This window comes from Nanorana parkeri, unplaced genomic scaffold, assembly GCF_000935625.1.
Source record: "Nanorana parkeri isolate BGI_ZX_2015 unplaced genomic scaffold, ASM93562v1 scaffold620, whole genome shotgun sequence".
Taxonomy (NCBI): domain Eukaryota; kingdom Metazoa; phylum Chordata; class Amphibia; order Anura; family Dicroglossidae; genus Nanorana; species Nanorana parkeri.
Window position 1 is genome coordinate 840043 of NW_017306888.1, and position 26821 is coordinate 866863.

At 43.0% G+C, this 26821-nt stretch overlaps 2 protein-coding genes across 3 annotated transcripts in view; one reads left to right on the forward strand and one right to left on the reverse strand.

The window, feature by feature from the left end:
- Positions 1–2441: 2441 nt before the first annotated feature.
- On the reverse strand, positions 2442–16392 carry YIF1B (Yip1 interacting factor homolog B, membrane trafficking protein). 2 transcript variants are annotated; one of them, XM_018562974.1, is made up of 8 exons: positions 16187–16392; positions 13752–13978; positions 12912–13016; positions 10794–10872; positions 9759–9816; positions 8387–8542; positions 5691–5784; positions 2442–2626 (listed from the first exon to the last, which is right to left on the reverse strand). In XM_018562974.1, exons 1-8 carry the CDS (start codon positions 16212–16214, stop codon positions 2471–2473), a joined length of 903 nt encoding a protein of 300 aa, XP_018418476.1. In that variant the 5' UTR covers positions 16215–16392; the 3' UTR covers positions 2442–2470. The 2 variants fall into 2 exon arrangements, with proteins under 2 accessions (XP_018418476.1, XP_018418477.1); XM_018562975.1 differs by having other exon boundaries at positions 16113–16201.
- An 8600-nt stretch (positions 16393–24992) lies between these two features.
- The window catches only part of KCNK6 (potassium two pore domain channel subfamily K member 6), a 30614-nt gene continuing 28785 nt past the window's right edge, over positions 24993–26821 (forward strand). Inside the window, exon 1 of the mRNA XM_018562987.1 lies at positions 24993–25342. The gene's annotated coding sequence lies outside the window, so the exon portion shown is untranslated. The remainder of the gene's footprint in view (positions 25343–26821) is intronic.

Below are 26821 nucleotides of genomic sequence, written 5' to 3' on the forward strand. Positions count from 1 at the left end.
GCTACTAGCCAGGCCTGAAAAGTTACTCGCCACCAGTTGCCCCACCTAACCCCTAATCTGTCCCGGCCTTAACTCCGCCAGGTCAGCGGTGTGACGCAGAGTATAAAGATCAGTAACAATGCACAGTACAGAAGTCAGTGGTGCAATACAGAATATAGAGGCCAGCTGTGTGACGCGCAGTGCAGAAGTCAGCAATGTGACGCGCAGAGGTGAGGATGAGACACACAGTACAGAGGTCAGCGGTCAATATGTAACGCAGTGCAGAGGTCACAAAGAAAGTACAGGGACTTACAGTTGCTTTGACCTCTTCTTCTCCTGGTGATGGTGGGGGAGCAGTGAGGTTGCCTGCACGTCCAGCCGGGGGGTCTCTCTCTCTCAGCAGGCAGTCTTCCTCTCCCGCCAATGGCAGCTGAGGTGGGCAGAGGAAACTGCTTTGGCCACCGAGGAGCCCAATCAATAGGGCACGGACGATGGCAGTGGAGCTTCTTATTCTCTTCTCCCCGCCACCGCAGTCTTAAAGAGGCCCCCCTCCTAGTCCACATCTTTCGTACGTTTTTAATCTGAGTTGGCCCACTCAGTATGCCCCTCTATTGAGTGGGGCACAAAGATTAATAATGTGCTGGATTAGTCTGACCCACTCAATATGGCCGCAAGCGAGGGGCATACTGAGTGGGGTAACTCAGATTAATAACGTCCAAAAGATGTGGACTGGGAGGGGGGGGGGGGCCTCTTTAAGACTGCTCAGAATCACCCCGCTGAACGATCACCTCTTCTCCAGACCGCTCCAGCTTCGGGAAGCTACGATCACACCTGTCAGCGTTCCCTCTCTCTGCTCCCGGCCGCTGCAGCTTCAGAGCGGCCAGAAGGAGAGAGAGGGAGCGATAACGGGTGTAATCAGAGCCGCCTCTCTGAGTGGAGCTGAAGCGGCCGGGACGAAAGAGAGTGAGCGCAGAGAGCTCGCTCCGGCTCTGGATGGCACACTACCACCCGGCAATCGCTCGCTTCGGTTCTCCTTCTCGGGCTCGGCCGCTCTGTAGCTGCAGCAGGCGAGAAAGAAAAAAAACAGAAGCGAGCGATTGCCGCGGCGGTAGTATTCCATTCCTAGTCCCACCGGCGAGGCACCATTGCTGACATTCCACTCGCCCCCCCGCAATTTTCACTCGCCAATTGCGAGGGGGCGAGTGGAAATTTTGAGGCCTGTTCTAGACGATATGCAATAAGAGAAGGTGATCAGCAAGACACTGGGAAGTAAAGCTGGCTCATATGGCTGTATCTACAGTATACAAAACTCCAAACACTGCTCCTAATACATTAAAGCACAGCTCCTACGTACCTTACCTTAGGGTACCTAACTCCCCGACTGACACAGCCCCTGGTTTAACAGTGAACAGCTGATCCTGCATCCAGAAGACAAATGGACATCTGCAGCAGATCCAAGCCTGATTTGCATTCTTCTGCATGGGGTGTATCAATAAGGATTCAACACATAACATTGAAAAAGACAATTTAATGTGCTTATGAGACATCGGCTGTAACAATTAAATAAAAACGCAGACTGCTGTGTGAAGTCTCAATCACAGCACACACACTGCTGGACTTTACAACATTCAAGGACGCCCCTGCCCGTCTATTAGCTAGACCATTATACAGGTACACAAGTGGCCCAATATTGTACAATACCGAGAGCCCCAAGCAAGTAAAAGTCCAGACATATTAAAGCTTGGTGAATATGCAGCATTCCTGGTCTGCTGAACGGTTTCATAAGGCAAAGTCCCCTTTGATTGGATCCGCACTGAACTCTATGAGAAGTCATTGGGTCTTGGTGGTCTTTCCTCTCAGACAAAGCTAAGTCTTAATCAGATGCAACGGAGTAGCCGAGAGTCCAGTCCTGTGCTTGGTGTGGGGGTTACAGGCACCAGGAACTGCGATTACCAGCACAATTGTGGTATGTGTCATGCAATAGAGTGAGATCTCCAAATATATGTATAGTCCTAAGAGTTCAACCATAGAAGCAAAACACTTCTTTAATTAAAATAAAAAACGCTAAAATAGGAGATTTTAAATATAGGGTACAAAATGAAAAAGGCATTTTGGAATTTTTTTTTGGGTTTAATTTGTTGCCTAATACTTATTGGCCCATCCACTTGGGTTAACTTTTGTGGATCCTTTGTAAGCACAAGCAAGTGCACAACTGAAGACTCTACAATGAATAAGTTTGATGAGAACTGAGCCGTGCTGTGTGAGGTTGCAGTAGTGAGAGGCCACCATCATCTTGAGTGCGTGTCATCCAGTGGTCTTGGTCAGGGTGATGGAGCAGGGATGGAAAAAGGGACCGCTGTACAATGAATGAGCAGGCAATGTGATCCACGCACAGAAACAGTACGAAATTGTGAGGAAAAAAAAAGACTTGTTGTGGGATGTTTGATGTCATCCTGATGCATTCTCAGGCCAGGCTTAGACTGAAGGGGAATCATCTCACTAGGTGATATGTCAGCCAGTACATGAACAGAGGCTGCACTGCAGCAATGGCCATGGTCAGATACATACGCAGTTGGTTCCTAGCCCCACGCACCAGAACTCCTTCTGCTGCAGCTTCTGACAAGATCTTTAATCGAAGAGTCCGGACCTAGGGTAAATATCAACTGTACGTTAGACAACAGGCTGAAAAATAAATATTGGTGAGCCTCATTTACAATAAAAGGAGAACAGTCTGCACTGACCTACAGCAAACAAGCAGCTTCTGCAGCAATTGCTTCCATTTTTAAAAGGCGAAGGCTCCGACTGGCTGCAATTTACATTTCATTATACAGTCTGTGTATTAGAGTACACACAAGGGTGTTCTGAGGGAGTAGAGATCTAGCCATATTGACCTACTTTATTTATATTTCAAAACAATTTTAGGAAAATAGAATAAGTGCCCAAGTCATGGACAGCAACACTAGGAGTCCATTTATACAGCATAACTGTAGGTATATTCATTCTGTGCAAGTTAACCGGCTGGTATTGGAATGGGGCAAAAAACAAATGTTCTTAGTGTAATTTCTTGTGTGGTCAAACATTCTTCAATAGATATATTCATATAAAGCAGGGTGCATGGGGAAAATACCACGTCATGACCATTAGATAGAGTTGATGATTGTAGGAAACAAAAACATGTTAGTAAAGACAATTTAACTGAGCGCTAGAGGGAACGAGTATATAAAAGTATCTATCGATACTATGGTGATAGCAATGGTTCCATTTATATGCTCATTCTCTCCACTGTTCTCATGAACATGTATTTGCTCTCTCCAATGGCTACAGAAACTGTAATAAAATATCTACACTTCAAAAATGTAAAAAATATGCATCATGTAATGGCAAATTTTAGCTAAAAATCAGAGCCAAGGTACATCTTACACGACCCCCTCCCCTTTCCCATAGTCTGCACAACCAATTAGGTCAGTATTATATGAAGTCCATAAATGTTCATAATACATATACTGTACATCTCCAAATGATCCAATTCCAGTGAACCAAAACGTCTCATCAATGTGTAAAAAGCCATTAGGTCCATCTTTATAGCGTGTGTCCAAAGGGTAATAGGATTTATTAGGGATCATTTTTATTTTATATACTGTGCCAGGATATATACCGTGTTTCCCCAAAAATAAGACGGTCTTATATTTTTTTTGCCTCAAAAAAAAACAAAACACACTAGGTCTTATTTTCAGGGTAGGTTTTTTTTTTTTTTTAATGTTCAACAATCCAAAATTAATGCAAATCGAAATTAAATAATCCAAAATGGCAAAGTTAATAGGGTGATCAGGGCAATAATGGGGTGCCGTACCTTTCCAAGAGCAATTTGGTAACCAATCGCTGGCCAGAATGAGCGAAACGTACTTTCACTATCATTCCTCACAGGCGGAGATCATTTGGTATCACTCCGCTTGTGACAGGAGGCGGCGCTATAGAGGAAACATCAGCTTATGCGGCTCTGTTCACTCTGCTGCCGCCTCGCTTCCTTTAGCGCTGGCTTCGTTGGCATCGCTGATTCTCTTCTGTGGCTCTTCAAGTTACCCCTTATGCAACCACCGGCCCTGGGAAAGGTCACAACTAGGTCTTATATTATAGCAATTCCCAAAAATAGTACTAGGTCTTATTATCGGGGTAGGTCTTATTTTCGGGGAAACAGGGTAATAAACACAGGACTAGTACACACCAGCCCCAGTGTGGCCCGGCTCTGTGCTGGAACGCACTGGATTGCATCCCGCTCAGCTCACTGTGTTCTGAGGCGGGAGGGGACGTGGCAGTGCATGGACGTCAATAGCATCACAGCCAGGCCCACAGCGCAATCGCCCGCACCAGAACATGTGGCACATCAATGCCTGTGGTCCGGTCAGAAAAAAAAAAAAAATGCAGCAGGCCGGAAGGCACTGGGGCTGGTGTGAACTAGCCCTCAATGTATGTCAGTGAGACGTTGAAAAGGACAACTTCCCCTGGCTAAAACTGGGTTAAGCATTTTCACCAACAGGTACACCTCCTCTCTGTTAATTAGCCGGCACCTGAGGCATGTTGAGTTGCTCAGAGCCTGAGAGTGTCGAGTTAGAAAACCACCGTCAGCGCTCAGCACTGCTAACTTAGCACTCGCAGCGGAAGTCAATGGTATGCAGAGCAAAGAGTGTAATGGAGAAGGTGGGGACAGAGCACCAGCAGCCATTTTAACCGTGGGCACACACGGCAGCACTGGAGAAAGGTGCCTGAACCCCGAAATCAATTCATTGTGGGAACCTACAATTTAATGTTTTGGTGGACGAGCAAACCAAGTATTCGTTGGAAAATGGTATATTAGTCAAAAATATCATCCTCCGCCATTTTGCTTAGCACTGTGCAGCCAAAGTGTTTAGTGAAGCTGCTGCAGAACAGCTACTCAGCACTTGGCTAAGGAACAGAAAGCGCCTCTGTTACAGCAGTGAGAGCCTAGAGAAGGGGAGAGAGAGACCCAGGCTGCACTGGCTGGGTGCAGACACAGAGTGGTGAGCATTTGAACACTTGTGGGATAAGGTCTGGCTAAAAACCGTATGATAAACGGATTGTTTATGCATCTTGTTTTTGCACCGGAAGTCGGAATAGCTGGTCCAGTAAGAAGTAGCGAGGGAAACTACTGTCAGTTAGCCTCCTAAGTTGGAGTAGACCATTTTATTTGAGTTACTTTTAAGTTGCTACTGGAAGCGGTTATGTTTAAAAGGGAAAGCGTACCCTACTGATGGAAAGACTTATGTTTGCCCGCTATAAAGCTGCATTTACTGCCAATTCCTGACTACAGACCTGTGACTTACCTACAATACATTGACCACAGGGTGTGGATCTACACATGTATAAGTTTTGGTTCACTGGAATTGGATCATTTTGTTTTATATTGTATGATTTGTACTTATTTGATTGTGTAGACTGATTTAGGATTTTCGATAATAATAAGCACTACACTGGTTTCACACAATTTTGCGGTGTTCGCACCTTTGAGTCACTAGGCTGGCTATACTTCGGGATATAGAGCAGACTTTATAAATCATTACTAATTAGGGCAGTATTGGAGCCAACAGTATATACATAGTGGCCATTCTCAGGTGTGGGGGCTGCCAATTTCCAGGAATACATCTGGCAGTCTTCAAAACTGTGTATGCTCACCCTAATATTTGTCAGATACCTACCATGAAAAATACTATGGAGATTGAGCACCAGCCGAGTAGCACATAATATCCGGTCTTCCCAAACAGTAGTCCACACAGAACCGCCCAGATCATCCTACAGAAAAACACAAAGCGAGATCAGGAGAGAGAACATAGTGGTAGAAGAGGAGGCGGGGGCTATACATTAGTGTATCTAATCCAAAAGAACAAAAGTGTAATAAACAAATACAAAATAAAACAAAACACACACAATAATCCAATATAACCAATCCATGGTTGTCACACAGACTAGACTTCAAACATGTCTGCCTTTCTCCAATACAAGGGGTATGATTGGATCAGTAGTGTACAGAGCAAAGATTGTTTTGCTGACAGTTCTGCTAACAGGAAGTGACAAGGACACTGCATGTGTGGCAAGATCAACAGGTATTTCCTGTTCTTGCTAAAATGTTCTGAAAAATAAAACCTATTGCAGCCACCAGAAGGACTGGTAAGCTGCAATACATCACATTTTTGTTCTTGGGTTTAGTTATCATGTAGGGGCTCTTTTTTTAAAGCAGTGAGAAAAGAAAGAAAGACCTGGGCCATATATTAAAAACACTTGTTATTAACTGTTACAAATCATTTTAAACTCCTTTGTCCTCAGTGAAGAGGATATGGACCAACCCACAGGATCAAAGCACCACATTTTGACTCATCAGACCAACAAAAGATGTTTAAGGGACTTTTCAGGTGCTGCAATGACATCCTAACCAAAATATATAAAATCTACAAAATGTATAATTTTTAAAAATTTGTTTTTAAAAGTTCTAAATAAATTTGTATATTTTTATAGTCTGGTAATGGTATCATTGTAGAACCTAAAAAACTCCCAAACGTTTTTTTGTTGGTATGATTAGTAGGGATGCACCGATATATCGGCCGAAAATGACACTTTTGGCATAATGCCAAAACTGCAATTTTCCTGCCGATACATCGGCGAATCCCTGCCTTCCCACCTCCCCGCTGCTCTGTGTCCCAGTGGGGAGAAAGTGACAGCCGACCGAGCGCTGCGAGAGGCCGGCGTCTCCTCCCACACCGCTTAGCCTCCTATCACAGTCCGGCAGAGTGGTGTGTGGGTGGAGACAGGCCGCACTGTCACAGAAGGCTGAGTGAGCGGTGTAGGGAGGAGAGCCCAGCATCCTGTGACAGCGTGTCAGAGAGGACAGCAATACAAACACTCAGAGATCAGTGATCGCTTGTACATAATTGAGGATATGGTATGTTAACTATATCCTCAATTATGAATGAATGGGAAGTGATCTACATCTCCTCCTGTTCATTCATAGTTGTGCTTATAGTAAACATACCATGTCCTCATGTTATCAATGAACAGGAACACTCAGAGTATCCTGTTCATCGATAACAGGGGATACAGAAAAAGAGATAGAGGACTCTGTTCTCAATCTCGTTTTCTATTTTAAAAGGGAAATATCAGGGGTCTGTTTAGACCCCCAATATTTCACCAAAGCCCCTAAAAAGTAAAAATACTTAATAAAAAATGAATACAAATAAAATATACAAATTTTTAGAAAGTTTATAAAAAATAAAATATTTAAAATAAAAAACATTTTCGGTTTCGACCTGACAATTTTTTTTATTTCGGGTTCGTTTCGGTGCACCTCTACTGATTAGTCTTAGGGCCTGTTCACACCAGGAACAGTGCGTTCCAGCCCAATTCTGGCCAGAACACACTGGATCGCATTGCGGCCGGTTTACTTCCTTGTGGGGCGGGACAATAGTTCCCGTGCGGCCGATCGCATTGTGGCCGGAGGGCGTCGATACGGTGCCATTCACTTCAATGGACCGCCAGGTCCCCTCCCTGCCCTTAGAACACACTGTACTGAGGAAGCATGGAGGGTGCGACCAACATTTTTTTTAAATCTAAAAATGTAAGATCCCTGACTGCCATGATCACTGGCTTCAGTGCTTGCAGCTGGAAGTATGGTTACTTCACTCTAAAGGTGCCCATACACTGCACGATTCTCGTACGAGAATCGCAGGAAATCCCACGATCGTACGAGAAGTCAAAGACTGAAAGAACTGAAGCCAGAGACAGCCAGGCAACTAGCATATTCAGAAGGAGGTCAGCAATGGCAACCTTGAATTTTTTAAGAACAAAAGGTTTCCTTTATAATGAACTAGATACTAATAGTTGTGTAGGTCTGTTCATAAAGCAATGAACAAGAGTTCACCATACATTCTCTGGTGGAGAATCCCTGTCATTTAAAACAAAACAGACCTAGAAGATTCTCCAGCAGAGAAGGTCACATTCACTGCTTTATAAACAGCCCCTATATTGTTTACCATAAGTTTCATTACAGATTTCTTGTGCGTTGCCACGTGCTTGTAACATCCAGTATAAGTACTTCTCTGTACATTTATACTAGTATTCCGGGTCAAATGGTTTTTAGTCCAGGCAGCAGAAAATAGCAGGATGCAAGATGGTGGGATCCTTGATGATTTTTGAGAGACTTTTGTTCTGGAAACTACCTATGAAGTAACCAGGGAGTATATGCTGATCCGATGCAAAAAGTTTACATTTTGTGTATTTTTTTTTAAATGAACTATGGCTATCGGGTTCCTTTGCCCAGTCCTAAAATATTATTATGGTCTTCAGGAAAAGGAGTTTGAGCAAAAGCGATTTAGAGATTACTCTTCTCCTTATAGATGCTCACCCCACATATTTGTATCCAGAAAATGCTACAAGATCCACTGTAGTCAGGTCGGTATTTACAGTCACTAGATAGAGGCTGAGAAGAATGGCAAACACTTCCACTATGAGCCAGGCAAGGGCAGAACTAGCTTGCATACCTAGGATCTCCGGGGAGAAGCTGGGGATAGAAATTAAGAAGATTACTGAATACAGTTCATTGTGAAAATACAGTATAGCAATGCTAATGTCATATTAGGAGTAAAAGGGGCTGAACCCCAGGCAAACAGCTAAAGGCACCGTTGAAATTGATATGGTTTTGTGACCACCCCAGGACGTTACTGGACAAGTAATATAGCACTTCTGTAACAGTTATGTCATCTCTTGGCACAGGTAAGAATCAAGTTGACCAACAAACATATTTCAATCATATGCTCCATAATCCTTTTCTTTCTCATTTCTTTCTGGCCAGCAGAGTGGTCTGGTAGTATAATCAGAACAAAGGGAACATCAGAGCCTCAACGCTCTGATGAAAGGGGTGCGACCCCAGAAATACACCAGTCATTACAGCACTCGTTGGTCACTGTCACATGTGGATGTTAGAAGCTCATTTGGACTTTTCATGTGCTCCTCTGTCCGATGGTCAGCAGAGCTGCCTGTTTATATGTTTTATCCAGTTCACAAGGTCAGTGAACTCGGTTGCCTTTGTTCAGTTTATACATGGCGATGCAGCACACACGTGCTCTTCTCCCCAATTAGCAGAAGACAAAATGATTGGCTCAGAGACCCTTCTCCAAGGGAAAGAGCTGCTGTGCGGGTAATAAAGAAGGCCAATATCAAGAGAGATTTGGGTACTTGTTTTAGTCTATGTCAAAGTACAATAAATAAATACATAACTGGATCGGATTTACGTCTGGCTGGGTTCAGCTGAAACCGCAAAATACATTTGCGACATTTACATATGATAAAAATACTTTTATGTGACTGCTGAGCGAGCAGTTATTCCCAACACTACTGAGACTAATAAACAAGTATAAATCGGTCATAGGTCTGCCCTGAGAACTGTTCCGCTTGTCTCATGAACGACCTTTGAGCTTACGAACGCCTGCAACACAGCATGACTCATTTCTGATTATTTCCACAGCTTTAAGCAGGATCTGAGACCTTGGTATGGATTAAAGGGGAGACATTACCTTCCATGTACCTGGGCAACAAGCACAAACTCCATTACTGTCAGAGAGAAGGAAAGTGGAAGATACAGTTGTGGACAGCACTGAGAACAATAGTTCTCTACACACAGGACCCCCAAATAATATCAGAGAACAGTACAGTACTGTATATATAATTTCCATTTCTAAAGTATAACAATGGCAGGATAAAAAGAACATGAAACTCACTTGTTCTGTGTACCCAGAGCCAGCCCAGCGACCAGAAGATATGTGATAAAAGCCATAGCTAAGGAAGGGAAAGAATGGGTTTAATAAAAAGGAGTATATTTTTTTTCTTTAGCAAATAGTATACATATACACATACTGGGGTATGCATAAACCAAAGACTGAACAATTGATATTTGCACTGTGCAGGATAGCCGTTCATTTAGTGAAGGTAAGCAAGAGCAGGCTTAAATTACTCAAAAGGAACGATTATGAACCTTTTGTATGAATAAAAAACTGGAGTTACTTCTGCTAAAACAACAAACAGCATCAAATCTGCTCCGATTCTGATTGGGGACTGTGGGGAAATACCTCCAGATCTTGTAAGAACACGTTCAGACATAAGGCCCTTAACAAAGACTCATGTTTAAAGGATCTGTAAATGCAACATTAACAATTTTGTCAGTGTCTGCAGCCTGAAGGAGTTTTCTTACACCAGTTAACACGTTAAAAGACAGACACCTAGAACAACTTGCTTCCTGTGCCTGCCCCGCTAAAGGAAACCTGTGAAAAGGAAAAACAAAACCCACCATTGCCGACTTCTGCTTTTAAAACTGCTAGTTGCCTGGCTGTCATGGAAACTCTGGCTTCAGTGCTTTGAAGTACAGACCCAGAACGAGCATGCATATGAGCACTACTGCCTTTCATACAAGTTCTGGGCCAGCAGCTCAATACAGCAGGAAGTAAACATTTTCAGAAGGAATTGAAACAATTCCATTCCTCATACTTCTCAGACAGGTTTACTTCAGGATCATTCGAAGTCAGTGGGAGGCATGCTGTGTGTCCAATTATTATAACATGTGAAAGATAGAATGGCCACATAGATACTTTGGTGAAGTCTACTACACACATGCGATTGTTAAGAAGCCTGAACAAAGCCATTTTATCCCCATAAAAAAACAAAAAATTATGTTTTCATGAATTTGAATGGCGGTTTTGTTATGTAGTCAGCAGATATAGACAGAGTGTTTAGGGGGAAAAAACATTTTACCAACTCACCTGGAATGTAGAGGTCTGGGGCATTCACATCAAACCTTGGAGCTACAGGGATGTCCTGCTGGTACCGGACTTCCCAGTCCTGAAATACACAGAAATCCAAATAGTCTTCACTCATCCTTCTATCTTTTTGTTCATTCTATGACAACACTTGCCAGGACTGGGTCTGGGATCACAGCGTAGTAGAGCACATTATTCCACAGCCGGAGTCTCAAAAGAAATATATGCAGTACAGAACAATACCTATTTATGTGCCAGAAATGCACGCAGTTCCCAATTTGCTATCGTGGGCTGGCAACACACAGGTGTTTGTTGAGTGAAAGTGGAAGACATTTTGTCAGCCCTTTCCAGTAGTCTTTTGCTAAACTAATGATTCCCACCACAACAGAGTCCTGTAGTCCAGGATAGTGGACACTTATCGAATCAGCCAAAACATACAACACACCTTTCAATGGTATGTTTGTAAAGGTGCCCATACACCTTACAATTATCCGCAGATTTTCTGTGGTCAGATGGAAAAAGTGCAACAGATTGGCCCAGGTGGAGATTACTCCATCCACACAGTTAAGTGTAGATGGAGATATCTGTTCCACCTTTTCCATCTGACAATAGAAAGTCTGCAGATAATTGTAAGGTGCATGGCCAGCTTAACAGTTCTCATTTATCCAGGTCATGGTATACCTAGTAGTAGCTAGTAACATTCAACTGGACTTCTAATTCTAAAGGCGTTTCGTAGCTTCTCCAATCCACTTCTTTCTGATAAGTTCAGAGTGCCAGGAACATACCTTAGAATTTATGTCACACAGGTAGCACAGACAGCATAATCCAATCATCATGAATGTGTAGATGTTGACTGTCCAAAAAGGGAACTGGCGGTCTGAAAGTTGTCAGCCACCCTGTTCTAGTTACATAATTCCAACCATGGTATCAGGAAGTCTGCATAGTTGTCAATTCCCAATTCGCATGGCAAAAGGCCCGAGTTGTTGTCAAATCGCTGGGGTAGAGATATATTCTTGGACAATAACATCTAGACAATCCATTGTGATTGGATTAAAAGAGAACTAGGAGTCATACGAGTTCATTTACTACTGTTGTGACCCAAAGTCAGCATATAGCAGGCTGCTGCACGCCCTATGCTGACAGCTCAAAGCTGTGCTGCAGCTGAAAAAGATCCTGACAATATTGTCGTGATCCACCCCGCTGACTGACAGACAGCTGGCTCAGCCTCTCTAGAACCAGCACTAGCTATGCTCGCCCCTTCCTGTCTGTCCCTCCGAGTTCTGGAGGAACAGAGAGAGGGGGAAGAATCTGTAGAGAGAAGCCATGAGCTGAGCGATCAGTGGTTTGTGATCGTTCAGTTCTAAATCTATAGAGCCGATGTGTGACAGCTGCAGTGTCACATGGCAGCTTAAACTACTGGGAAGAGCATACTTTACTCTCCCATTACTTATCTGTACAAAAAAGTCAAGGCAACTGGACTTGCTGTATTTTTCTTGAAGACGTTTCACTGGCCATCCAACCAGCTTTCTCAATTCAGAATGACTTGTACAAAACTTCTCTACAGGTCATTCTGAATTGAGAAAGCTGGTTGGATGACCAGTGAAACATCTTCAAGCGAAATACATCAAATCCAGTTTAGTTGCCTTATTTTTTACAGATATACCATGACCTGGATGAATGAGAACCTCCACAGACATCTCCCATTACTTCACCTTTAGGGTGTCTGTGCCACCTGCGTGGATGCAAATGTGGATACATCTTCCCGATACCCAGAGCTGAAGAAATGATTTACAGATCAGAAAATACATTCTTCATTACACTGCTTAGTCAAAGGTTACAAATGAGACAAAAGGGAGCCTCAAAGCAAGCAGCTCTGCGCTCTCACTGTCTAAACTAGAGTGCTCAGAGAAGTCTTTGTCGTGTATTAAATATATCAATATGCCAATGGCCACCACATGCAGGGTCTTCCTAAAGAAGTTAAATAAATACACATAGCCTAATAGTCATCGTTATGGTTCAGACAACCTAGGCTGGATTTTGTATTTGCTCTCAGAAATTGCATTGCCTCAAGCAGTTCTTTGACAGCTAGCTATAGGCTGCCATTCCTTAATCAGATCTTACCTGGTGCATAAAGGGAAAGAAGAGCAGTCCAATCTTTTTCCCGACATAGACTGTGTCTACAGCAAAATAATACTTGAGTTTACCCACTGGGATAATCCTATCAATCTGTGAAACAGAGGAAATAGGTTAGCTTCAAAATCTGGGACGCTTGCATCACACTATATATGAATGACAAAAAGCTAATTTCATAAAATACTGGACTGTCATCATGAATACTTTCCTGGAAGCAGACATGTTGCTGAACACTCCTTGAAAGTGCCAATTACCTGCCTCCATTCTGATCCAATGCCTTCAATAATAAGAAGTTCCCAGATTTTAAGGTTTCTGACTTTATTAACTTTTTGTCTACAAAAAAAGGTCAGTGTCTCAGCCAGAGACAAATCAGACATATTGAGCATGTTCAAAAGGTCGGCCGCAATGGAAGCTTCCAGATTGCTCTCAGTACAATGCTGCTTTAAAGCAGAACACTAGCCAAATCATTTTTTTCTTATGTTATGAATGTGTTTTTATAGTGGTGTCCCCAGCTATTTCTCACTTCCTGTTTTAGTGGCAGTAGTCACTGACACAGAAGATCTCCGGCAATGTGGAATATACTTCAAATGGACGGTTTATAATCTCCATCAGGTTTTTAATATCATCTTAGATCCCACTTATCAAATTGCTCTCGCTTTCTGGCCATGTGATAATAGTAAATGTACACTGGCACCTAGCTGTTTAATTCTTTCAAGTCTAAGTATTTGCAGCACCGATAAAGTTCTAACAGCACAAAAAGGAGGGGTTACAGTTGTGTAGGAATATGCAAAATCATGTTGGAAAATCACTTTATTACACAGTACTCACATTCTTGTCCACCATCTCCTTGCCCTGGCTAGCAAGACTGCTTCCATAGGCCATTGCGAAGTTGGACATTGGCTCCGACAAGAAAGCCTGAGCTGGTATGCCGAGGGCTGGGGAACCATGGTTGGGGTACTCTGTCGCTTGAGGGCCAGCTCCTGAACTGGTATCATCAAAGAGTTGGTGAGGCGTGGCCATGTTTGGGTTAGAGCCTCGAAGGCGCCGCTTGGAGGCTGTAAAAGAAAAAAAGAAGATTCATTAATTTTATGTAGATGACTTCAAGACAAATACAAAGGCCAGTCTACCAAAAGTGTGCATTAGGCTGGAGAAGCGAACGATCTAATCGTCTTTTGTGAAAAGATTGAAAACCAAAACTCATAATTCCCTTTTAAAATAGAAAGAGAGATTGAGAACAAAGTCCTCAATCTTTTTTTCTGCAGCCCCTGTTACAAATTAACAGAAATCCTCTATACTAAGTGTTCCTGTTCATTCATAACATGAGGACATAGTGGGGGGAATTTATCAAAACTGGAGCACACAAACTCTGGAGCAGTTGTCTATGGCAACCAATCAGCTTCTCTTTTCAGTTTGTTCAGTTAAGATTTGAAAATGAAAGAGAGAAGCTGATTTGTTGCCATGCAGAGCTGCTCCAGATTTTGTTTGCTCCAGTTTTGATAAATTCCCCCAGTGCGTTTACTATATCCACAATCATAAATGAACAGGAGGTGATGTAGATCACTTCTCATTCATTATTGAGGATATAGTCACCATACTCCATCTCCAATTATTTACAAACACTCAGCGATCACTGACTGTTTGTACCCACTTTCCATCCTGACACGCTGTCACAGGAGGCTGGGTGGGCCGAAGGAGAGCTCAGCCTCCTGTGACAGCAGTCTCTGCCCACACCACGGCTCTCCATCTTTGATTGGCTGTCACAGGAAGCTGGGCGGTGCGGCAAGAGAGCTCAGCCTCCTGTGACAGCTCTGGCTGTCTGCACTCACATGCCGCTCTCCTGATCTGTGACAGGGGGCTGAGCATTGCAGAGAGGCGAGACACTGGGCGCTCACAGCGCTCTCCTCCCGCAGCGCTCGGATCCTGTGACAGTTTATCTCCTCCCCGCTGGGACACAGAGCAGCGCACAGCGAGGAGGAGAGAAAGAACGGATGCACTGCTATTTTGGCCCAAAAAAAAAAAAATTGCACTTCCGGCCGATATATCGGTGCATCGCTATCGAAAATAATTGTGGATTTGACCCCATTAACTATTAGAAAATTAAACAAACTTTTTGAGGAATTTTCTCAAACGAAAACTCTGATGTATGGCCAGCTTAGGAAGACAGGATGTAACTCATAGGGTCCGTCTACCAAAAGGGTAAAATTCCACTTATAACTACTATCCCCAGGGGTGGACAAAGTAATATGGAGTTCAGGAGCCAGTCTATCCAATCCAAGAGCCAACAGGATTTTTTTTTAAAAGGAGCCAGCTCCATTGACAACAACTTGAGAAAACCTCAAAAGTTAGGCTCCAGTTGTATTTTGTAAGGAGCATTGGCGATCTGGCTCCTGGGATTAGTCCAGCCCTGTAAACCGTAAACGCATCTTACACCATTAAAGGCTAATTTTGGGGTGCAAAACGTCAGATCACAAACCAGCAAACAGCTCCCCCGCCGATGCAAACAGTGGGACGAACAGCGAACCCACACCAGCCATTGCTCACGGTGGGACAAACAGCTCCCCCCCTATTGCTGGTGGTGGGAAGAATAGTGCTCCAATGGCTGGTTAATCGCAGGTCACATCTGGCAAGCATCAGAGTGACCATACACAGAGCAATCTGATGATCAAACCCTCAGATGAGCTCTGATCTGCCTGAAATGCACAGCCACGGCTAAGTGTACATTAAGCCGGCCATACACACAGATTGTACGATCTGCTTTAGATCTACCACCAATCACTTAGTGCCAGGGCCTGATCTGATAGAAACTGATCAGACCTCCTCACATAACATAACTTAGGTAAACTTAAAAAGGAGATTAAACAACCAGATTGTATAATGAATGGACAAGGTTTAGGAATCTGCCAGCAACACCAGTCCCAGGTACTTCACTAATACAATCATTCATACACAGGCAGATCATACAACACCACCGCAACAATCATCTCATTGCTATCAATCTCTAATCATATATGGTGGATGCAGCAGACAGGATGTACCAGCTGGATCATTGTACCACATCACAAGCTGCCCCCACCCCTCAGTACACCGCCCCCGATAGACGACCCCTTTCTCTGCCCTCCCAGGCACCGTGCACCACACTGACAGACAGGGCTTCCCATTACATCATACTGTCAGCCACACACCCAATACCTTCTTCCCTCCTCATAACACCACCCCGCCAGCCCAATCCGCTAGACACCACCAATACCCCGGCCACTACTCACGGGCCCTAAAGCTGCTCTCCCGGTTCATGACTCCGGTGTGATGACGAGGCTTCGCCTCCGCCTTACCACGTGACGCAAAACAGCGGCTAACCAATCAAAGAAGAGAGCTGACAGAATGTTCCTGACAATGTTTGTTCATAAAGCTCAGTAAAACGTTATAATAAAAAAAATAAGGAAGAGAGCCGTGATGTGGCATAGGCGTGTAGTGGGAGGGGTTATCTTGTGGACACGACTGAAGCAGGGGGAGGGGTTATGGGAAAGGTGCCCGGAAGTGGGACACGTGAACGGAAGTTGCCCGAGTTTAAAGGGACCCTGTCACCAGACCTTTAATTTCAAGAACATTATTTCCATAAGATTATCAGGATTATTCACAAAAGAGTTTGGAGAAGGCAGGAGAAGCGAACAATGTAGGACAACATAGCTGATTTGGTAAAATTCTCCAATTCAGATCACTTTCCAGTTCAGCTATGTAGCTTGTTCACTTCCCCAAACTGAAAAACCCTGTATATGTTCATTTAACATGTGTTATGTTATGTAAAAACTTTCACGGTGTAGATTTTCAAAGAGACTGAGGCTACCATCCTGGATGTAATTTTAGGAGCCCAAAACTGAGATTTATCACTGGATATGATACAGATTTCTTATTATTCCAGGTATTTATATAGTGCTGATAATATACATAACACTTTATATAGATCACATTCACATCAGTCCCCGCCCTCAATCATCTTACAATCTAAGGTCCTTACTGCACACACATATAGGGCCATTTTAGACAGGAGCCAATTAACCTTCCAGCATGTCTTTGGAGTGTGCAAATAAACCAGAGTACCCGGAGGAAACCAATGCAAGCACAGTGGAAAACATGCAAACTCCTTACAGTTAGTGTCATGACTGGGATTTTAATCAGAGACCCCCAGTGCTGCAAGGCAGAAGTGCTAACCACCATGCCACTGTGTGAAGTGCTCAGGAGCAGGTTTCAGTTCATCTGAGTGGTATTACACTCTAACAGACTGCCACAGCAGCAGAGGAAGGAGATTATGAATGAAGCTGAGTGTTTAGGTCCCTTTAGACCTGTGTAGTGTGCTGCATTACTACACACATTAATGTATGTTGCACTAAGACAGCACATTTATTTCGAATGGGCAACACTCCTAAAACCACACGTCTTTTTTTTCTCAATGCAATGCATCACATCGTGGGTTGGGGTGCCAATCAAAATGAACGGCACTGTTGATTGTGCTTTAATGTTATTTGCAGTGAAGTGCATTTGACTGCAATATAACTGTGTTAAGCCACCGTCATAGTAAAACTGTTTCATATTTTGTCTCATTGCTACTAAAGCTGGCCATACACTATTCTATTACTTTCATTCAACCCGTAGAACAGATTCCTCCATCAACACTTATGAGTGTAGATCAAAGAATCCCCTCTGTTTCCTTCGTATTCTGACAGCGGCTGACGTTCATTTAAAGATTTTACGATCAGCTGATCGAGGGATAACGGCCGAAAGGGTGCTGACAGCGGCACCCACTGTGTGAATTTCGGCCAGTTCCTGAAAAACAGGCTGGAATTTGAATAGTGCATGTACGGCTTTAGGATTATCTTGCTGTGAAGCAGAATTTATAAATGTCCTCCAGCATTTCCCAACAAACGGGGACACTCCTGTCTGCAATCCGGCCTTCCGATCTCACCAGTAGAGCTTGTGATGTCCTTCCAGGGGCTCAGGTGAATGTGATCACTGATTGAAGTCAATTGGTAAGTTCTCTGTGATTCTCTGAGATCTACAAAAGCTGCACTGCTCAGGTAAGGCCTGAGGATGGGTTCAACCTCTTGTTTAGACCATAAAATAATCAAAACCAGCAAATGTGCATTGATGAAGGACACAGTAGATAACAATAGCATGTTAATAATGTCCTGGAAACCTAGGATTCCATAGCATCAAGTCACAAAGCCAGCGGGGTTATGGTACATGTGTTTGCTATTTTATCTCTGTATTATTTTTTGAATCAAGACATTTGATTCATGAAAATAAATATTGTGTTATTATAAAACTATTATTCCTTACAGAATAACCAGTATGCACATTTAATCATTTTATCTCCACCTCTGACAGCTCCTATAATGTTTGTGAATTTGATTTTGCAAACCAAGATTCACAACAGTTAATACTATAACATGCATGTGTTACATTCAGCAGATCCATACCATTACATTTGTACTGAATGCACTAGAAAAAAAAAATTGTTTTTGTTAAAATTAGTGAATAGCACATGGGCATGAGAAGAGTTTAGGCATTGTGCTTTGTGAATTCACTGTTATGTGAAACATTCCACCCAGGGATGCTACTTCATTAGGCCACAGGATCTAATGGTATGACGATGCTTCAGCCCCCCAAACGTTGATGAAGAGGATAGAATTTCTTCCAGAGAATGAGGTAAGACATTAGCTGTAATATATTTGTATCTCTAGTGCAATCACCTTTGGCTGGCAACATATGCTGGGATTTTCCATTTCCTGAAAGTTCACCACACATGTTACGATCTGATTTTACAATTTCCTTTAGATCTACCAACAACAATGTAGTGCAAGGGTCTGCCTGACTGGATACAAATTGATTGGATATATTAGGTAGGTTTTCATATTTCATAGCTTTGGTAAATCTAAAATTGATTGCACAAGGATTTATGGTCAGGGTATAATGTGTATGATGTATGTATAAAGATTGTGATGCGTTATGTACAATATGTTCTTTTCATTTTTAAATGGACGGTTTGGTTCATTGTGCTATGATATTGTCACAAGGTGGCAGGCATGCTCACTGGTTTACAATTCCCATGAATATGTTCAGAGATGCTCACTGTTCTCTGATGGGCACAGATAAAGATGTAAATGATTTGGGTGCTTTTGGCATACAGAGTCTGACCAGCCCCTGTGGTTAAGAGGCCAGCTTTGGCTCCGGTGCTTCACAGTTGAAGTTTACATAGCTCCCAAATGTTCCTCTTTTGGAACCACATCCCTCGTTCTCTCCCTACTCCTTCAACTGGCCATACACTGCTAGATTTTCCAGCAAACTTTTATACAGAAAAGCTTGTCAGAACATTTGCTAATGCCAATGCGAAAAAAAGAAAATGCAGCCTTCTCCATTTTATACAACACACTGGTGTGAACGACACCATTGAAAACGGCTTTTTCTGTGTATATGCATTTTTAATGTCTTAAAAAAATCATCAGAATGCATTGGGTGGGAATAGGCCCCTAAGGTGCCCATACATCCTACAAATATCGTTTGGTTTCATGTAGGGCTGCGGAAATTAACGATTAATTCCTCGATTAATCGTTAAACTCTTTGATCGATTACAATTCTTTTGATCAAAAATGAAAACACTCGCCTCTCCGTTGGCTTCCGGGAGTCCCGTCGGAGATCCGTTGACGTCACCGGACTCCTCCCCCTTCCCTTCGTTAGCCGACAGAGCCACTTGGGCCGGTGAGTTTGCCCAAGAAACTTGTTCTGCACGAGTGCCAGCCAAGGCATTGGCCTATACACATACAGCACAGCAATGAAGTAATAAAATGAACTAGGATCACACTAATCCAGCACGTTATTATTCTGAGTTGCCCCACTCAAGCGGCGGCCATATTGAGTGGGGCACGTGAGATTAATAACGTGCTGGATTAGTGTGATCCTAGTTCATTTTATTACTTCATTGCTGTGCTGTATGTGTATAGGCCAATGTAGTTGGATCTGTATGTGCGTTATAATCGAAATTAATCGATTAAAAAATATTTCGATTAATCGAACACGAAAATTTTAATCAGTAACAGCCCTAGTTTCATCCAATAATCGGCCAGTTGATGGGAAATGCACGATCGCAATTACTGTACAACTGGCTGAATTTGGTTGAACTGGCAGACTAGAAAACTTTTGTAGAAACGGACAAAAATTGATGGATTAGTGGTGTTTTCCTACAACAAAAATCGCAAGATGAACACTGCACATGCGCAAACGAAAATCTGTTCTGCCGATCGACGAAATTCGGCCAGTTAGTATTGGTGACGAACGATAATCGAAAACTACATTGGTCTGTGCATGATGGGGTATTTGAACGAGAATCGGACGAGGGTGCGATGTCGGGACCAAAAAAAAAATGTGCAATGGTTGTCAGGTGTATGGCCACCCTAAGAGTTTCTTTCATTCAAGAAAAATGATCCATCCTGCTCAGTTGTTTTTTTTTTAAGTCACTACGGATGAAACTGATGGTTGATTTAACCACATTAACTATTATAGAATTTAATATATGTTCATCAAAGTTTTTTTAATGAAATTCTACTGATGAAGTAGTTTAGTTGTCCCTTTTTTTTTGGTGTGATGATCAGGAGCTTCGCTATCAATGCATTATTTAACTATGAAATGTTCTCTACTCCACTATACCGTTTATCCAACCTCTGAGGGCCCTGTCACACCATCAGGAGTACGTTCCAGTGCGTTCGGCCTCTGGAACGCAACCTGGCCAGCTCAGTTTTTTGGGGGGGCCGGAGGGGTTGAGGCGGTGCATTGAACCCTGCATTCCGGTCCAGTGCGATCAGCAAAAAAATCTGCAAAACACTTTTATGCAGATCGCACTGGACCGGAACGCAGGCACTAATGTGCCAGGTGTTTCGGGTGCCGACAATCGCACAGCGGACGGGGGGCATGGCTACAGTGCCATTGAGTTCAATGCACTGCCACACCCCCTCCAGCCCCCCAAAAAACTGAGCCGGCCAGGTTGCGTTCCGATGAGTTCCAGAGGTCGAACGCACTTGAAAGCACTCCTGATGGTGTGACAGGGCCCTAAGTCATTGCATTTGTTACTTTAAATGCAAGTATAAGGGCCCCTTCACACCCTATTCACTGGACAGTGTTGCCCAAGGCATAGACCAGGCATTTTGTTTTACATGCTGCATTGATGTGCCCTGAACAAAAGTAGGACAGGTAACCTTATAGACAGTAATGTATTGCACAAGCACCACATCATTTACTGTATGCTTAATCCAGAGTCTTGTATACTTTTTTAAACACCTTCATGGTTACTACAGGATTTATGAGGCATACGCTGACTAAAGCTGGCCATACTCTTGAGTTCTCTCGTTCAGCCATGATAAAAAGGGTGGATGGGGGAATTTCCCTTGCCAGCTCTTGTATTCTGAGAGTTGGTGCCTGCTGCTGTTAGGGTACCTGATTGGCTGCAGTCACTGTTCAGTTGACAATTTTCTGCCTGGCTTCAATTTTTCAATCAAAGCTTGTCGAGGCAGATAGTGCCAATTCTTGTGAATTGGCCAAAATTATTTAATAGCTTCATTCTGTGCTGGACAACTACGACCCTACAAACCATGATAGAGGACAGGGCTTGAGAACGTTCCCAAACTGGCTTGCAGGACACAATGATGTACTGGAGAGACTTTTAGCCGCTCTTTTCTTCATGAATAGTAGATAAAAGTACAAGCTGATTAGAATACTACAGCAATGATTCTGAAATGAAATGACATTCACACTGCTGCATTTCTGTAAAATGCGGTGCAACGTGCATTAAGCAACACATACACAACTAATTGCAGTGCGTTGCAGTGCCATTCATTTTTATTAGAACCTCAATGCATCTACCCAGCACTCCTCAACACACAGATGTGAACCATTTGTGCATTGTGATGTTTTAAAAAAAAAAAAAGGCGCAGGTATGATTATTATTATTATTATTATTATTATTCGTGTGTTGAGGTGTGGTGCCAGCCCATGCAGAAGGAATGGACTGCTTTAATGCAGTGTGATTCAGTTGATGAATTTGCGCATAATAAAGCAACGAATAGTGTGAATGGACCCTTGAACAATGATCTGCTTATTAATTAGGCTGGAATCTTTGCAATTAAAATAAAGTATTGCTTACATACTATAGTAAATGGCCGTACGTTTTCACAGAATCGTCTGTTCCAGAGCTTTTCCACTGTTTTTCCTGTTACGTAGCATCTGCTGTCTGTGAGGGTTTAACAAGGGTGTGGTGGCTTGTGCTGGCAAGACTTTGATGCTTACAGGATTCGGAGACGCATCCACCCAGTTTATAAATACAGTCATGTATACAGTATGCGCACTGCTACCAATGCAGGATTGTGTCCCTTTTATGTGCATACCATGTATGTCCACTCCCATGCAAGAATCAATAGATGTTTAAGAATCATATCTTAATGGGATCTTTATGACAAATTGAGCTTAAAATAGACAGTGTAAATAAATTTGAAGTGTGTGTACTTTATGCACACACACTGCTCAGCTGACAGTCTTCTGTTAACTGACTTCTGATTGGTTGCTGTGGGAATTTAGACATTGTCATTGCTATTGACACTACATATTGCATTGGCCTGAATACATAGTGTAAATCCCAATATGCTATAATATTAACAAATATCCCTTTTATAACTTTTAGGCAATAACCCTTCTAACTGTAGAAAAGGGGGCCCATTCACATTTGTACATTGTGGCAACATACCCTAAAATGTGCATGTTAATGTGTGGTGGCAGGACGCATGACAACGCATTTACTCTATGAATGGCACCCCAACACAGTACAGTAGAGCCCAATGCACAACACCATACAACAACACATATACCATGGATTGAGGTGTGCTATGTTGTTAAACATGCATGCCCCAATTCATGACTGGGCTGCCAAAACACAACGCATGTTACTTTGTGTAAAGTAGCACACTCTAATGGAATGGGCCCACTTACTTTTGCAAACATGCTTTTCTTGCCACTTTAATGACAGTTCTGTACTGTTTCCAATATTTTGAAACTAAGCTTTTGTTTTGTGACAAATTTTTGTCTAATCATAATATAAAAGGCTTAGTCCACCTTTGGTGACCATATTTTATGTTATACCCCTATGTAGGGTGTAACCTGAAACATGGTTACATTCCCCAGCCCTCCAACTTCAAGCCCCCCACACACATGGCACAGAGACTCGCAGATCTCAATGGAGCACAAGTAGGACAAACAGTTTTCGATCACTCAAGAGCCAGCAGTCACCTAATCCATGCACGTCAATGGCAACTGGGTGACTTACTGGAAACCTCTCTGAATAGATGTTTGCATACGAATAAACAAAGTTCTGTAGAATGGAAACCCGTCTGTCTAGATAACCATGTTATGCACAGACATACTGATTGAGAGCACTCAGCTATTTGACCTTTGTCTCAAATCTCATGAAAAGTCAGCGTGTGTATGCCTATTGTTTGGCTAAGTAGACAAAGGTAGGGCTCGCGTGGATGACCCTGAACTATTCAAATTACCTTGCTTTGAAATGGCCAGTGGGCAACATTACAAGTCCATCTTATTCCACCTCGATTAGTCAGGTGTAGTTGCCCCTTAAAGGAGAACTATGGGGTTAGGGCTTTTCCCCATAGTTCTCCTTAGGGTAACGGGAGGACAGAACTAGCGTCCTCCTGTCACTCTAAGCTCAGTAGCTCGCGGTATACTGAGACGCTGCAGCTGAAGCGGTTTCCGAAAATTATGTCTGGATCCGCCCAGCTGCGTGAGTGACAGCTGGCTCTGCCTATCTAGAGGCAGAGCCAGCTGTACCCGCCCCATTTCCAGTTTTGCAGTCAAATGTGAGTAACCCCCACTAACATTGGTGAACCTGGACCTGACCAACAGAAGCAAGCCCAGATCATAACACTGCTGGAAATCTAGGTCATGACTTTTTTTGGGCCAGGCAGTGTTAGTGCTATAAATGAAAAAAAAGAAAAATTATAAATTGGCATTTCTCAACCTTTTTTTAGTCATGGCACCCTTTAAAAGTATGCAAAATCTCACGGCTCCCCACTCTAAAATGTCATAGATTTTAAGGGAGACACCATGCAAAAATGTACCACAAAAGTGTGTTTCCCACTTCACATCGAAATTACCCTTCAAATCAAGATTTTTCCCCTTCAGAAGCCCCACTTTCATATTAAAGGTCCCCTTCACATCAGAGTTCCCCTTTTACATCAGTCTTCATTGCCCCCTTCACATCACAGCCCCACTACTACAAAATTTTGAGGCACCCCTGAGGAAGGTAGAAGGCAAACCAGTGTGCCACAGCAAAGGCGTCCCGAGGTGGGGTGACACCCAGTGCAGGTACCGGGTGACACCCCGCCGTGACATCATCGTGTATGCGCGTGACGACGTCGCACGCTGTACTGCGGTCACCAAGATGCCCACCGGCAGACCGCGTGCCCGACTTTTCAGAGGGGTTGACACCAAAATGACTCGGTTACTTTGGTTTCACCCCTCCAATGGTGTCACCTGGGTGCGGGCCGCACTCCCCTTGTGACACCACTGTGCCACGATACCCTGGTTGATAAAGGCTGATTATTTATACAATGGTCGGTACCGCACTTAAATTAAAAAAAAAACAAACTGCCCGGGTGCAGTTCTGTGGAAGAGGCAATCATGGGTCTCATAATGAAGCAACATAGAAATATTTATTGGTTACTAATATTGTAAAGCACTGCACAAATTGTTGGCGCTATATAAATCTTGTATTATAATAATAATATAACTATATATATATATATATGTTACAACAGCTGACAGTAGTGTCAATCTGTGATAAAAAATTACAAGTCCGTTCTTTGTGCTGTATTTTATACTGTGCATATACTGTATTTTTGGCCAGTACACTGGGTTGCAAGCTTGATTTTCGGTTCTCTACATCTGTGGGCTCTATTATAATTTCCCCATAGTGTACTCAGTTTGTGTGACGTCACCGTCCCTCCTCCTTCTCTCCTCTCTGAATAATTTGTGTCTCTCCTCCTACATGGCTGCCACCCTCTCCTCCCTCACTGCAGCCTCAGGAAGTTCTGACTTTTCCCCTCAGCTAGAAGTTTTTGTTCAGAGGTGGAGAGGGCAGCAGTGAAAGAAGAGCAGAGGCAAACCCAACTGGAGGGACAGGCTGGCTGAGTTAGGAACTGGCTGAGGGGCAGACAACAATAGGGTCCAGGACACCAGATATGAGACTTTAATGTAAATGCGGAGACAAAGGGAGATCAAACGTGAATGAGAGTCGTGTATATGAGGCATAAGAACAGTTAGCGAGGGAACAGATATCAGTCACATTTCAAGAAGAAGAAGCTGAGACTGAACAGGTAAGACTCATTCCTTTTAAATCACTTTAAATGCCATACTTTATATTTCAACTGCTAAAGCATCAAATGACATCTCTTCTTGCGAAGGGTAGACGTATTCCTCTCCTATTCTTCTCCCCTCCTTGGTGGGGGGGGTTGCCTACAGTGCCAAAAAGGGGGTTACTATCCACAAGGGTCAACCAATCAGAACTGAGCTTCCATCACTAGGAAAGGTTGATTTAATGGCTTACTATGAGTTTCCGCATGTATCTTATTCCATAAAAGTATTTATCAGGTTTAATCAGGCAGTGCAAAGGGAAGTTAACAAACGATAACCCACAGTGATTAATCTGGTTTCATCGTTTAGTCAGTTTTGACCCGTCAGAACAAATAAATATAATTGCTGTTTGGTTGGTATGGGTTTCTGTAGCGTCATGTAGCAATAGAGCCAGTGTAGACATCCCCCCCTCCTTCTCTATGAAGCACAAAGATTCCTGGAGCTTCGGTACCTTCCAGGATGTTTCACAAACCTGATTCAAGATGGGACATGATATGCATCAAGTGTATTCTATTGAATGAGCTCTTCCCCCTTTCACTGACCTCATACATACACTGCACTTCGTGTCATTTCAGACCACCAACTCTCCTTCCTGTATATGCAGTGTAGGTTATGTGTGAAGGAACTGTCATCTCTCTCTGCTCACAGATATTTTTTACATAAACATACAGTACTTTAAAGCCAGACCCCAGGCACAAAAACGTTCATTTAAATATATTCCTTACAAACCAAAAATGATAGTAATCCGCTTTGTGTGCACCAAATGCCCTAACAAAATCAGATATTCACTTGTGAAAGTATCGGTGAAATCATCACTGAGATGTACATATCCTGAGTAGAGCTGTAGGAGGGATCCAGCAGGCTCCACCTACTAACCACTTCCTGCAGAAAGCTACAGGAGGGGGTGGATAGAAGACCAGTCACCCTGCACAAGATGAGAGAGCTGCAGTGACTGGTCTGTATTACAGGAAGCTCCTGCAAAGAGTTTCCACACTGGATCACTGCACAGATCTGGAAGAAATACACAAAGCACACCAAGATTCAAGTAAGAATATAAATGACTCTTGTGTTTATTCAATGTTTACCTATCCTGGAGTTGAGCTTTAAACTTTTTGTTAATAATTGTGATGTGTTTTAGAGATAATAAGTGAACTTGTTGGTAAAAATATTTACCCTTCGGAAACCTATTGCCAAAATAAAATCTTCCCTGCTAGCAATCCATCTCTTTTCACTGAATATAGGCATGAGATTAGTCCAGATTATGACATGGCATTAAAGGGCTACCCTGATTTTTACTTAAAAGCATATCTAAACCCAAAAATAACCATGTATGTTATTGCAGCTCTCCAGTCCTTAGATCAGCCATTCTCAACCAGGGTGCCTTCTTGCTTTGTCATGGGTGCCTTCAAATATTTGCTAAAAGGGGACTCTGATTTGAAGGG

Bases quoted from the DNA above. Each gene is read 5' to 3' on its own strand.
- YIF1B (XM_018562974.1), bottom strand. From the start codon at position 16,214: ATGAACCGGGAGAGCAGCTTTAGGGCCC. The intron at 13,979-16,186 runs GTGAGTAGTGGC...TTTCTTTTACAG, and splicing joins GGAGAGCAGCTTTAGGGCCC to CCTCCAAGCGGCGCCTTCGA. The intron at 5,785-8,386 runs GTGAGCATCTAT...GTTTTTCTGTAG, and splicing joins TCTGGATACAAATATGTGGG to GATGATCTGGGCGGTTCTGT.